This window comes from Macrobrachium nipponense, chromosome 20 (assembly GCF_015104395.2).
Source record: "Macrobrachium nipponense isolate FS-2020 chromosome 20, ASM1510439v2, whole genome shotgun sequence".
NCBI classification, from domain to species: Eukaryota; Metazoa; Arthropoda; class Malacostraca; order Decapoda; family Palaemonidae; genus Macrobrachium; species Macrobrachium nipponense.
Genome location: NC_061089.1, coordinates 86,002,673 through 86,017,672, shown reverse-complemented (window position 1 = coordinate 86,017,672; position 15,000 = coordinate 86,002,673). Strand labels below are relative to the sequence as shown.

Here is a 15,000-nt window from a genome sequence, read left to right as displayed (position 1 = left end):
TTCTAATGTTGCAGAAACATACAAGACTCCTTCTGATGCTGCAGAAAAACACGAGGCTGTTGTAATGTTGCAAGCTTGATGATACCCCATCGGCTTAGCGAAGAAGGCTGTCATACCCGAATGAACCAACGTAACGTAAAAGCGACCTTAAAACTCGGGAAGAGAGGCTCCTTAGCTATTCAGCAGACGGTTTCCCAGGTTGTAAAAGCAACGCCAAATTCTCTCTCTCTCTCTCTCCTTTCCCGGCACGCCGCGGAAGAGGCACACTCCCGGAGTATCCACGAAAAATAAACAAATATTCGACGCAGGCGAACGGAAGCAGGGAGGATGCCTGGGTTTTGTGATTGTGTGTTTTTACAAATTTTCATAGTTTGTCAATTTTCTTTATTGTTTTGTTTCTTCAAGATGTTCGGTTCAGAGTATCGACGATTTTTCGAGATACGTTTTGTCATCAGAGACAAATTTAAAGGTATCCAAAGATTTATTATTATTATTATTATTTTATTAAAAGTAATGGCTACTTCAGCAGCGTCACTCTTGTAGAGATTCTTCTCTATTTTGCGAATAGCGGCTTTTTCCGTGCTACTTAAACAGGCTAGTAGAGCGCGTATAGAGGTCATGGTCAAATACAGGGTCAAAATAGGTGTATATATTTGAATTATAGATAAAACTATGATACCATAGTCATCAAAGTCATTAACAATTTTCTTTCTCTCTCTCTCTCTCTCGGTCTCTCTCTCTCTCTCTCTCTCTCTCTCTCTTTCTTAAAGCGAGCTTTCGTCTGGAGCTGCCAGACATCCTCGGGTTGGGAAGCTGAGGTTGGACTGATCTTGGTACGGTGTCCGTCCTCGTTATATCTGTGGTTGACAGCAGGGGGTCTGCCCCATGCTTGTCTCCTATTGGCTGGTGGCGGTGAGTCTTCGTTTTCATTGGTTGCCTGAACTAGGTCTCAAGCCACTTTCTTCGAGCCGATGGTTGTGTTGCAGCATATCCTGCAGCCGCCTGGACCTCCTGAGCGGCGCTGTAACGTTGATGGGCGTTGCGCTACGCTGTGGGACGTCACGGCTAATTTGATTTCCATCGGCTGCAGGAGTACCTCGTTGTCTTCTGTGGAGTTGTCGTGATCGGTGGTGTCATTGTTGGTGGTAGGTCTTCTCATACTCGGAGGGTGAAGAAATTGTTCCTGCGTCGTATTCAGTGTAGGTTTTATTTTCTGGATGAGGAGCGCCTCCAGCAGGCGCAACCGACGGGCATCAGGGGCCTTCCCGATGATTTTCGTGTTCTGTATGATGACATCCCGGGAGATGGCATCATGATGTTTGGTGCGGGCGTGATCCTTGATAGCTCCCTCTTGGGCGTGGCACGAGAGTCTCTTCGACAGGATACATTAACCTTACTGATTACGACCCCACTCCCGATCAAGACGCCCTTCTGAAGCTGGGTCTTAATTGCCACTTCATTTCAAGACCCAGGCCTCATGACAAGAGACTCGGAATCGAGTTGCTCCTAGACTCCATCCAACAACTCGAAGCCCGGAGCATCGTGAGAACTACCGACGCCCTTCAACCCCTCCTACTTGCTGAAGCTCTTACAGAGAGGGGCTCATATTCCAGCGGGATCCTCACCAAGGAGAGCGCTCCTCATCCAGCAAATAAAACCTACACTGAATACGACGCAGGAAGAATTTCTCCTCCCTACGAGTATGAGAAGACCTGCCTCCAACAATGACAATACCGATCACGACAACTCCACAGAAGACAACGCCCCCGAACGAGGTACTCCTGCAGCCGATGGAAATCAAATTAGCAGTGACGTCCCACAGCGTAGCGCAACGCCCATCAACGATACAGCGCCGCTCAGGAGGTCCAGGCGGCTGCAGGATATGCTGCAACACAACCATCGGCTCGAAGAAAGTGGCTTGAGACCTGGTTCAGGCAACCAATGAAAACGAAGACTCACCGCCACCAGCCAATAGGAGACAAGATCAGTCCACCCTCAGCTTCCAGCCCGAGGATATCTGGCAGCTCCAGACGAAAGCTCGCTTTTAAGAGAGAGAGAGAGAAAATTATAATGACTTTGAGACTATGGTATCATAGTTTATCTGTAAAATTCAAATATATACACCTATTTTGACCCTGTATTTGACCATGACCTCTATAGGCGCTCTACTAGTCTGTTTAAAGCCGCTATTCGCAAAATAGAGAAGAATCTCTACAAGTGTAACGCTGCTGAAGTAGCCATTACTTTTAATAAAAAGTATGATTGAGAGAGGGTCTGCTTCCTAAATATAATATTATTATTATTATTATTATTATTATTATTATTCTTATTATTATTATTATTATTATTATTATTATTATTATTATTGTGATTTAACAACACTTTCCGCAGAGTACATGCTTCAATGTGAAAAAGGGAAGATGATTGTGATTATATGTAATTAATATCAATAATTATTTCAAATACATCTGTATAAATAATGAAAACCAAAGTAATATATAATATATATATATATATATATATATGATATATATGTATATATATATATATATATATATATATGTATATAGTATATATATATATATATATATATATATATATATATATATATATATATATATGCTTAAAAATCTCAATAGTTTGCACGTGACTTCATAATAAGCGAATTCCACAGGAAAATGAGACTAATGAGGTTTGCCACGCTTAAGTGTGGCAAACCTCATTAGTCTCATAAGGTTATGTATCAAAAAGATAGTAAACTGTTTTCATGGGGAATTTTTTGTACAAAAGTTTGGAATGGCTATGGGTAATCCCTTATCTCCTGTCCTTAAGCAATATTACATGGAATTTTTTGAGACAAAACTCTTTACCAAGAATTTTGCCCAAAAATGTTATTTGGTTTAGTTATGTGGATGATATCTTCTGTATTTGGCCAGTTCACGAAAATCTCCAGGAATTCCTTGGCCAATAGGAGACAAGATCAGTCCACCCTCAGCTTCCCAGCCCGAGGATATCTGGCAGCTCCAGACGAAAGCTCGCTTTAAGAGAGAGAGAGAGAAAATTGTTAATGACTTTGATGACTATGGTATCATAGTTTATCTGTAAAGTTCAAATATATACACCTATTTTGACCCTGTATTTGACCATGACCTCTATAGGCGCTCTACTAGTCTGTTTAAAGCGCTATTCGCAAAATAGAGAAGAATCTCTACAAGTGTAACGCTGCTGAAGTAGCCATTACTTTTAATAAAGTATGCTTAGAGAGGGTCTGCTTCCTAAATATTAATATATTGTTAATTATTATTTTATTATTATTATTATTATTATTATTATTATTATTATTATTATTATTATTATTATTATTATTATTATTATTATTGTGATTTAACAACACTTCCGCAGAGTACATTGCTTCAATGTGAAAAAGGGAAGATGATTGTGATTATATGTAATTAATATCAAATCAATTATTTCAAATACATCTGTTATAAATAATGAAAACCAAAGTATATATATATATATATATGATATATATATATATATATATATATATATATATATATATATATATATATATATATATATATATATATATATATATATATATATATATATATATATATATATATATATATATATATGTATATATATATATATATATATATATATATATATATATATATATATATATATATATATGCTTAAAAAATCTCAATAGTTGCACGTGACTTCATAAATAAGCGAATTCCACAGGAAAATGAGACTAATGAGGTTTGCCACGCTTAAGTGTGGCAAACCTCATTAGTCTCATAAGGTTATGTATCAAAGATAGTAAACTGTTTTCATGGGGAATTTTTTGTACAAAAGTTTGGAATGGCTATGGGTAATCCCTTATCTCCTGTCCTTAGCAATATTTACATGGAATTTTTTGAGACAAAACTCTTACCAAGAATTTTGCCCAAAAATGTTATTTGGTTTAGTTATGTGGATGATATCTTCTGTATTTGGCCAGTTCACGAAAATCTCCAGGAATTCCTTAATAATCTCAATAATTTAGTCCCTTCTATAAAATTCACCGTAGAGGAAGAAAGAAATTGTAATTTGAATTTTCTTGATATAACTGTCCATAGAAATGATAGAAATTTCACCTTTTCAGTCTTTCGAAAATCAACTAACATTGCCTCTTTTATTCATCACTACTCCAATCACCATCAAAATATTAAATTCTCTGTTTTTTCTGGGATGTTTCTAAGGGCTTTGCGTGTTTGTAGCCCGCAGTTTATTGACGCTGAAATTAAAACTATTTATGATATTGCAATGAAACTTAAACACCCAAGGACTTTTGTAGATGGGGCATGGAAAAGAGCTAGAAAAACATTTTATTCAACTAATGACAAACTTGAATTTAGTAAGAATAACATTCTAAAATTACCCTATGATGAAAGGGTTTTAGATATTCCTAGAATTTTAAAGCTTTTTAACATAAATGTTGTTTTCAGTAATATTAATGTTAAGAGTTTAATAATCAAAAATTCTCCTAAAGATCTTCCAGGCTGCATATATGAAATTCCTTGCAAAAAGTTTGATAAAGTCTATTACGGACGAACCGGTAAATCTCTTTCACAACGTCTCAAACAGCATCAGTATTCTGTGAGAACTGGGCAAATATCGAATGCATTATTCGTACATATGAGAGATTTAGACCATCCTATTAACTGGAGTCAAGCAAGAGCCTTAATCCCATGTAATGACACAGTTAAAAGGAATATCATTGAATCTTGTTTCATCAAGTCAAATAATAGAAATGTTCTAAATTTAAGTCTTGGTTTATTTAAACTTGATTCTTTCACAATGAAAAAAGTTGTAGATAAATATAAGCAACAAAATTAATATATTCAGTTTTTACATGTTTTGGACTGTAAAGAAACTTTGTAATTTCGGTTAGGGTCAATCTGTTTATGTTTGTGACCGTGTGATATCCGATAATCCTGGATTATCTCTTTTAATTTTTACCCTTTTGACAATTAATCATGTGGTATTCTTGATCTTGTGTTGTACCTCAGACCTTTCTCTCCAATTGTACCTCATTTACTCCTTGACAATGTCTGAGTAAAGACGAAAGCGCTTGGATTTTCTGACTATCATTTTCCTGTGGAATTCGCTTATATATATATTAAATATATTATATATATAAATATATATATATATATATATATATGTATATATATTGTATATATGATATATATATATATATATATATATATATATATATATATATATATACTTTGTTTCTCGTTGGTTATTACTTGTATTTAAAATAATTATTTCATATTAGTTACATATAATCACGGTTATTTTCTGCAGCATCTCTATATTGCTGGAGTCGCTACGTCTTCCAAGGCATTATATCATGTTGCTACATCTTCCAAGGCATTAAATCATGTTGCTACATCTTCCAAGGCATTAAATCATGTTGCTACATCTTCCAAGGCATTAAATTACATTACTGCAGTCTCTACATCTCCCAAGGTATTAAATCATGTTGCTACATCTTCCAAGGCATGATCTCTTGTTGCTACATCTTCCAAGGCATTAAATCATGTTGCTACATCTTCCAAGGCATAATATCTTGTTGCTACATCTTCCAAAGCATTAAAGCACGTCGCTACATCTTCCAAAAATACAACGAAGCACTTATCTACCTTTATCACAAGGCCTAAAAAAAATAAATAAATAAAAACTCAACAATAAACGTTCCCTTCCTGCACGCCGTTGGTCGATGGAGAGTCCTCCTTCGGGAGTTCCCGAACATCTCTCGTCGTCTCTGCGTTATTAAACATTTTTTTTCCTCCCAAGGACGACGTAATGACTCTCATAATTGTGGTCGTTAGAGCAGTGATCTCTGGGGAGTCGTGATCTCTCTCTGCCGAGGTGGTGACAGAGAGAGAGAGAGGCTCGTCATCGCTACAGAGGAGAGGTTGTTACACAGCAAGAGACAGTTCAGGCAGGCAGAAAACGTACAGAGAGAGAGAGAGAGAGAGAGAGAGAGAGAGAGAGAGAGAGAGAGAGAGAGAGAGAGAGAGAGAGAGGTGGGGAGGGACAGCAGAGACCGTAAAACTTAATTCGTAATATCATGACCATATTAAAAACGTAGAAATTTGACAATGAAATCTTGGCTATTGTAAATGAAAAAGAAAAATTTCATAAATGTAAGTTTTGTTTTTAAAAAAATTTAAATTCAAGTAGCAATGAACTATAAGTAAATGAGATATTTATAAATTTTCACAACACTAACGCACAAGACCTTGAGGTAGGCACTTTATTACCCTACAAAGCAATTAGGTAGTTGGTATGTTAGTAGGAATGTGATTTACCAAATGATTTCTGAACAGTGGAAGTTGTGTATGATTTTGATACATTTACGTAAATGTATAATGTAAATACGAAGCAGCTAACGGACAGACAGAATCCTCATTTAGAAACTAAATTTATTTAGTAACTTCTGAAAAAAAAAAATTAACATCGTCGAACCAAGAGATAGTGAAATAAAAATGTATAGGTTTATTTTTTTTAATGCAGTTACATTATACTATTCATACATAAATACGTAACTCTTGAAAGGTTACTAAGCATTTAAACCCCCAGCTAGAGTAAACGTACAAATAAAAATAATACGAAACGTGAAGTAAATCAGAAAAATGTTATATTATACCATTCATAGATAAGTATGTAACTCTTGTAAAAACTGCTATTTTAACCTTTCGGTGGAAAAAAAAACGTACAAATAAATCTAACACCAAAAGTAAAGTAAATCAGAGCGCCTTAAGAACTAGCACCAGCAGTGAAGACCGCCCTGAATTTCCCATCCAACGAGCAATTTGGCCCATGATGTGTTTATCAACCTTGTGCAGCAGAGGGTGGATATCGCGATCTCTCTCCTTACAAGCCGGGTCTGAGACCTTTAGAGCGGGCCTCCCAACTCAAGGCGATTCGATGACAGAACCATCGATTCAATTCAAATTCAGATACAAAAACTACGTTCATATAAACAGAATTAGTAAACATATACAAAAAATATAGATATTGATAAAGTTTAACCCTGTACGACGTGATGAAACCAGACAATGCAAAAATTAGAAAATTTTTCAGATAAATTAACTAAAATTTCTTTACACCAGATGCCAATGTCATATCTGCTTTCGGCTGAGTGACTTTATATACCAAGGTCTAAAATTGGGCCGTGCTTGTAGGGCCTTTGAAAAATCTCTAAAATAAAACAATTTTTCTGTTCGCACTTTTTCTGTCCGCCCTCAGATCTCAAAAACTACTGACGCTCGAGGGCTGCAAATTGTAACATTGGCCATCCACACTCCAGTTATCAGACACACCAAATCGCCGCCCTCTAGCCTCAGTAGTTTTTATTGTATTAAAGGTTAAAGTTAACCATAGTCATTTCTGGGAACGCTACGAGACAGGCCACCACGGCCGGCTGAGAATGTCACGGGCTGCGGCTCACCCAGCATTATCATGATACTTTCGAGAGATAAGATCTATTTTCGGTGGCTTTCATTATATGATGTACAGAAACCTCGATTCCAGCATTTTTTACTTGTTAAAAAAACATCACAAAAAACTAACAGACCAAACGTCGAGTTGGACTTTCACTCAGAGATTTTCCCAGAAGAGAGACGCCTTTCCCTCTTACCATCAGAAATAGATTTCAACGATAATGCGATTACTAGGTTCCTCACAATCCGGGAACTCTCTCAAAAAAAAAAAAAAAAAAAAAAAAAAAACTCCTGGAGGGGATTTACCTCCGAGGTTCTCTAAAACATTCCTCAGGGGCGATTAACATACGAGGCATGAGGGAGGGACGTACCTTCCTACCTTCCTTAATCCTTCTTCCTACCTTCCTTCCTTCCTCGCAACGCAAGAAGAAAGGACTTAGAAGAAAGTGAGGGCTCAAAGAGAAAGTAAAAAGAGAAAGTACCAAAATAAAAATGGAATTAAAGGATTTTCATTTTGATCTCTCATCCCACCATGCAATAAAAAGATAGATTTTCTAGCGAGAGCGCTAGAAGAGAAAGTTACAAGAGAAAGCGAAATAGAAAGTACGAAAGTGTTTTCTATTCTTGCAATACTCGAAGTCGATGTCTGATGAGAGTAAATTATCTTTTACTTTAATCCCATTCCTTAATGGAGTGATGTATATTCGAGACATTTCCAGAAATATATATATATATATATAGATATATATATATATATATATATATATATATATATATATATATATATATATATATATATATATATATATATAATATATATAGATATATATATATATATATATATATATATATATTTAATGTATATAGGAACAAATCTATATAGCTACATTTGTATCAAAATATGTATAGACACAAATGGTAAACTTTATATATAATATTATTATATAAAATATATATATATATATATAATATATCTATATATACATATATATATATAAATATATATATATATATATATATATATTGTTATAAGAGACGAGAGAGAGATGAGAGAGAGAGAGAGAAGAGAGAGAGAAAGAGAGAGAGGCTGGAAAATGTAAAACTATATGCGGAACGCTTTATGAAACGATTTTGATTGACAGAAATGGGACTCTCCAATACTCGACCTTTCACCGGCTTCAAATAACCTATGAATACATCACTGATAACAATTTTAACATTTCGTCCATAAAAAAATAACCTTCAATTTAGTAATTAAAGGATGATTGCTGAGCTCTACGATCTCATAGGAAAGGCTGATTTAGAGAGAAAGATATCTATCATATATATATATATATATATAGTATATATATATATATATATAGATAGATAGATAGATAGATAGAGATATATAGATAGATATATATCTATATATATATATAGATAGATAGAGATAGATATATATATATATATATATATATATATATATGATAGATATAGATATATGATATATATATATATATTATATATATAGGATAGATATATTATATATATATATATATAGATATATATATATATATATATATATATAGATATATATATATATATATATATATATATATAATAGATAGATATGATATATATCTATATATCTATCATATATATATCTATATCTATATATATCTATCTATATATATATATATATATATATATCTATATATATATAATATATATATATATATATATATATAGATATATATATATATATATATATATATAGATAGATATATAGATATATATATATATATATCATATATATATATATATATATATATATATATATATATATATATATATATATATATATATTTATATATATATATAAATATATATATAAACTTTTACTTAATTGCCTTTCAATATACCTGCCTAAATTCATGGCTGTTTGGATGTGACTATGCAAGTATATAGTAGATACATCTACATGTACATCCATATAAAAACACATAATGAGGGTATATATAGCTATACATACACACATGCATCATATACCAAGTAATTAGTTCAATAAAAAGGTTTCAAAAAGTTTCATACTCTATACCTTCAACCGCAGAGTAAACACAAGCATGCAACATACAAATAACATCACGGCACGTGAAAAAAAAAAAAAAATAATCCATATTTTCAGAGAAGAAAAACGCAATTTTCTTCTTCTTCTTCTTCTTCTTCTGTGCCCAGAGAACTAAAAGCCTCAGACCTTGGAGCAAATCCAGTTAGCCACCCAAGTGAAACCACCTGACGAAGTCGGAGGAAAACCTTGGGGGAATTTTGCATCTCGCCTCTGCAAATCCACTTCATTCTCTCTCTCTCTCTCTCTCTCTCTCTCTCTCTCTCTCTCTCTCTCTGTGCCAAAGGTTATTACGGATTTTTATAGACTTTTGTATTAACTTCATTTTTATTTTTTAGCACTCTCTCTCTCTCGTTTTTTCTAGTCATTTTTTTAAAATTCCCTTTAATTTTTTCAGTTTTCTCTCTCTCTCTCTCTCTCTCTCCTTCGTTTCATTCGGCCATAAGCGATTACGGATTTTTGAAAAACAAATTATTAACATCCCTTTTATTTTTAACTCTCTCTCTCTCTCTCTCTCTCTCTCTCTCTCTCTCTCTCTCTCTCTCTCTCTATACGTTTCCAGACCTATTAAGTCTTCAGTATCTAGAATATTTGAGGTGTTTTGCTAATTCGGCTGAGAAAATCAGCTGTTTTGTACATTTCAGTCACGTTACTTTACAAATTTCACTCATTCACCAAAGAGTGATATGACTCAAAAATTGCTATTTTTCAAGAGAAGCAATTTAATTTTTCAAACTCTAATTATACTTTGTCAATATGTATATTTATATTATTCTTTTACCGAGTGGTTTTCTATTACAAATACAAATTAGACGTTTTTACCACAATATGGAACAAAGAACGGGCTATCTGCTGGCATCTAAAACTAAAAAAAAAAAAAAAAAAATAAAAAAAAAAAAAAAAAAAAAAAAAAAAAAAAAAAAAAACGTGACGTCGTGAGTTCTTTTCTCTTCTGGCAAATGAAGAATTCGTTCTCGTGATATGTTTGAACTATACCATTTAAAAGAGCGTTTCTGATATTCTCCACCAAATAGGAATTATATATTATAGGTATGATTACGGAATTTAAAAGCAGTTAGATATGGTCAGCTACCTTGAAAGAGCATCAGTAATAACCCTGCTTTTTGTATTACTTAGAGCATTGCAATAACCAGATGAGAATAACTAAACTCACAACTTGGGTACAGAGAGTTATAAAGCCTAAATATTCCATTTTAAAGGTCACGAGTTCATGCTGTTATATTTATTGGGGATATCAAAAAAAAATGAGTTTGCCGTTTATTTACAAAAGGTTTACAAAATCATTCTACTCTGAAAGTGTCGTTTTATAATAGACTCTCGAAGCTGTATCGAAATCTAATCATGCATATTACATCACGACCCAAGGCGGTATTAGCATTTATTTGAGAAAGCTTGAATATCGAACCTGCGTACAAAGATTGTAATGGACAGAATACCAAGGCACAAGAATACCACGTAAAGGCGGCCACGAAATCAACCAGGCATATCACAACATGCCTCCTGGTCCTTGAAATGCATCCTATAACCTCAGACTAAACCAAGGTCTCACCATCTGTCTTTGTACCATTGCCAAATGGCGCGACAGGAATTCCTCAAACCAACTCGTAGCAGTAAGAGAGAAAGAGAGAGAGGATTACGGGTGCGATAATAGAAGTAAAATTGTGTATTGAATGCGAGGAGTAAGAATGGGTTTCGTGAAGGATGTCGATCAATAAAGACAGTGCAGATGTATTAGATTTAAAGGGGTGATTTTTTATAATGTAAAGAGAAGGTGACAGTTATTACCAGGGTAATCCACGATTCTACGTACAAGGCGAGGCAAAAATATGCAGTAGGAAGTGATGAAGGCATGAATACTTACTACGATTTTACTATCTGTAAAAAGACTAAAATAACCAAATTACAATCGTATTATCTGCAAAATTAGAAAAAGAGCCGAACAGCAATTTTTTTATTAGGAAAAACATAAAATTAAGCGAATTGCAATGTCATTATATGAAAAAACAAATAAAAGGGCCAATATCTCTTGGAATAGGGGCAGTAGGAAGTAATGAAGACGTGAATACTTAATGCGGTTTAACTATCTGTAAAAACATAAGTCATCAAATTGCAATCGTATTATCTGCAAAATTAGAAAAAGAACCAAAGTGAAAAATTTTTAGTCGCAAAAACTTAACACTGAGCGAATTGCAATGTCATTATAAGTAAAATCTGAAAAAAGGGCCAATATCACTTGGAATAGGGCAAAAGAAAGGGTTAACATTATGTGGCCATGGAGAAAATCGATTTCGTAACGTTCAGTCTACGTCAATAGGAAATGGAAGAAAATACCAAGAATCATCAATATAAACAAAAATGGAAAAAGGTTGACAAAATACAAGGTTTTATATTGATCAGGCTAAGACATAAAAGAATAAAAAAAAACACGAATCGTCAGTGAACTGAAAGAAAAAAAAACAAGTAATAAAAAAAGAAAAAGAAAACAAAAAGAAAAAACCACGAATCGCCAAGTGGAACCTGAAAGAAAAAAAAAAACAAAAAAATGTATTTAAAAAAAAGAAACAAAAAAAAAACAATAAAAAAAAAAGAAAAACCACGAATCGCCAGTGAACTGAAAGAAAAAACAAAATGTATTTAAAAAAAGAACAAAAAAAACAATAAAGAAAAACCACGAATCGTCAGTGAACTGAAAGAAAAAACAAAATGTATTAAAAAAAAAAAAAAAAAAAAAAAAAGCAATTGAAACAGCTGTCTCAAGAAAAATCGCCCGTCTGAATAGGATTGGCGTCCGTAACGAGATGGACTACATCCATTACTTAAGAGAGTAGCAGATGACTGACGTCCTTTGCCACAAGCCTTAAGAACCATTAATCTAAATCAGGGGGCGGGGGTCGTTTATCAAGTAGAAGTCCTCGTTTATTCCCACAGAGTTAAATAAAATTAAACTGTAAAGCGTTTACCTTAATTTCAACTTTCGTTTCAGGGTACTTTAAGCATTTAAGCAAAATTCGCTTTTTTATTTTTTTCTCCTTTTATACCCTTTAAACGGCATACGCCTCTCTTCCTGCATTATTTACTATCACAAGTGGGCACTGTTTGTTTATAAGACTAACTGCAGTCACCTTAACGCATATTGATCCGTGTGAAATAATATTTATATTCCTAAATGCATATTGGCATATGTGAAGGCATAACTATATTCATAATATCTGTATCAGCCTAAAACTATCGAAAAATTTAGTGATCATCATTCCTGGAACACAAAACTGAGATGGAGTTTGGGAATGAGAATCACATCTTTTACAAGTTCTGGAATTGGCCATCATATTCGCAGATGTTAATGGAAGCTTCGCCCACTGGCTATTCCATGTAAGACTCTGAGAGAGAGAGAGAGAGAGAGAGAGAGAGGAGGGGGGGTGGGGGCAGGAGTCAGGACGGTCAAAATCTAAATTTTCTGTTGCAATTGGACTGATCTGATAGTAAAAAGGGATACATCTGTGTTTCTGTATTGACATGGCATTAAGTGAGCCAATGAGAGAGAGAGAGAGAGAGACTGAGAGAGAGAGAGAGAGAGAGAGAGAGAGAGAGAGAAGGGGTCAGGACAGCCAAAATCTAAGTTTTCTATTACAATTGAACTTGTCTGTTGGGAAAAAGGCTTAAAGCTGTTTTTATTATTGACATGGCATTAAGTGAAAAAAAAAAACTGGCCCAAAACACTTCAGAAATCATTTTGATTTTACAATATCATCCTGGATTTCATGCAGAAAGATCAGGAGAAATTTGACTTGGCTCGAAGCATCCATGAAAGTACGAGGGAAAAAATTTTCAGTAACAATACAGTTCAAAACGCATTCCTGGAAAAACTACGATAATGAACCAAAACACGACAGCTCTTTATAATAACTGCTCAGCACAGCTGTAACAACAACCAACTACATTTTGCATTGTAAAGAGAGAAGCAGAGGTTATTGTCCATTACATGAAACATAAAGAGAAGCCAAATTGCTCCATTTGCGAGGTAAATCAGTGTAGCGAAGCACACCAGAGGAGGGAGAGTCCATTACTCGAGTCAAGAGAACGTCTGTGCTGATAAAACAAGTGAGATGTAGAATACTCGTAAAAACGAGGCGCCCTTTCGTATGTTGATGAAGGGAGGAGAAAGAGAGAGAAAGAGAGAGAGAGAGCGAGAGAGAGAGAGAGAGAATACAATAACTATCTCTCTCTCTCTCTCTCTCTCTCTCTCTCTCTCTCTTTCTCTTAATTCATCTGTCGAAGAAATAAAACCGATAACTGCTATCTACAAGTAATACAGCATTAACTAGTCAGTCAATCTCTCTCTCTCTCTCTCTCTCTCTCTCTCTGAGAATCTCGAGTGCCTAATTAAGTTAGCAATTTGGTAAAACCAAGCATGCACGCATGTGAGTGGGCAGTGCGTGCGCTCATTTATGTTTGTGCGTAGAGAGAGAGAGAGGAGGAAGAAGAGAGAGAGAGAGAGAGAGAGAGAGAGAGAGAAAAAACATTAATTCTCACAAACACGATTTCACTTTACTTGGGAAAATATTAAATGCTCTTTATACCTAAGAACGTTGCAGGTATTAATTGCATAAGTAATGAATAAAACAAAATTTCAGGAATAAAAGTGGATATTAAAAGCCACAGGCTAAATAAGCTGATTAAAATCATGTAAAAGTCTGCTTACATAAAGTTGCTTTAAATAGATTTTATCTCTTAATTCTTCCGCTTTCAATGCACAACACAATATGCATATGCATATGTATATGTATATGTATATATATATATATTATATATAATATACTATATATAAATACATATGTATGTGTGTATATATACAAATATATATACAAACATACATATACATATATATATATACGAACATACATATACCATATATATACATATAATATACACATACATGTATACATATATGCATGTGCTTTTGAGAGAGAGAGAGAGAGAGAGAGAGAAGAGAGAGAGAGAGACTTGCAAAGACAAAATAAGACATTTATTTTGACAACATAATCGTGACGAGTTTCAACAAACAGGCAATCATATTTTCAACAACGGAAAGGAGCTTGCTTTCCTTGCAACTCTGTTGATTGCCTTGTCATTCGACTGCAATGCAATCTTCGCGTGCTGGTGCGAAATGGTCCTCTCTCTCCTCTCTCTCTCTCTCTCTCTCTCTCTCTTCTCTCTCTCTCTCTCTCTCTCTAGTTTAATATACATACCGTTAGATAAATATTTTCATTATGTGCTCATTTGTGAATGGCTAGGAATCTCTCTCTCTCTCTCTCTCTCTCTCTCTCTCTCTCTCTCTCTCTCTCTCTCTCTCTCTCTCTCTCTCTC

General features: G+C 34.1%; 1 protein-coding gene across 1 annotated transcript in view; it reads left to right on the top strand.

The window, feature by feature from the left end:
- The window catches only part of LOC135220694 (uncharacterized), a 76,006-nt gene that overhangs the window by 10,059 nt on the left and 50,947 nt on the right, over positions 1-15,000 (top strand). The window contains exons 2-3 of the mRNA XM_064258082.1: positions 1-61; positions 5,365-5,529. The exon at positions 1-61 is cut by the window's left edge and continues 65 nt beyond it. Of these exons, the coding sequence (XP_064114152.1) occupies positions 1-61; positions 5,365-5,529 (226 nt within the window). The remainder of the gene's footprint in view (positions 62-5,364; positions 5,530-15,000) is intronic.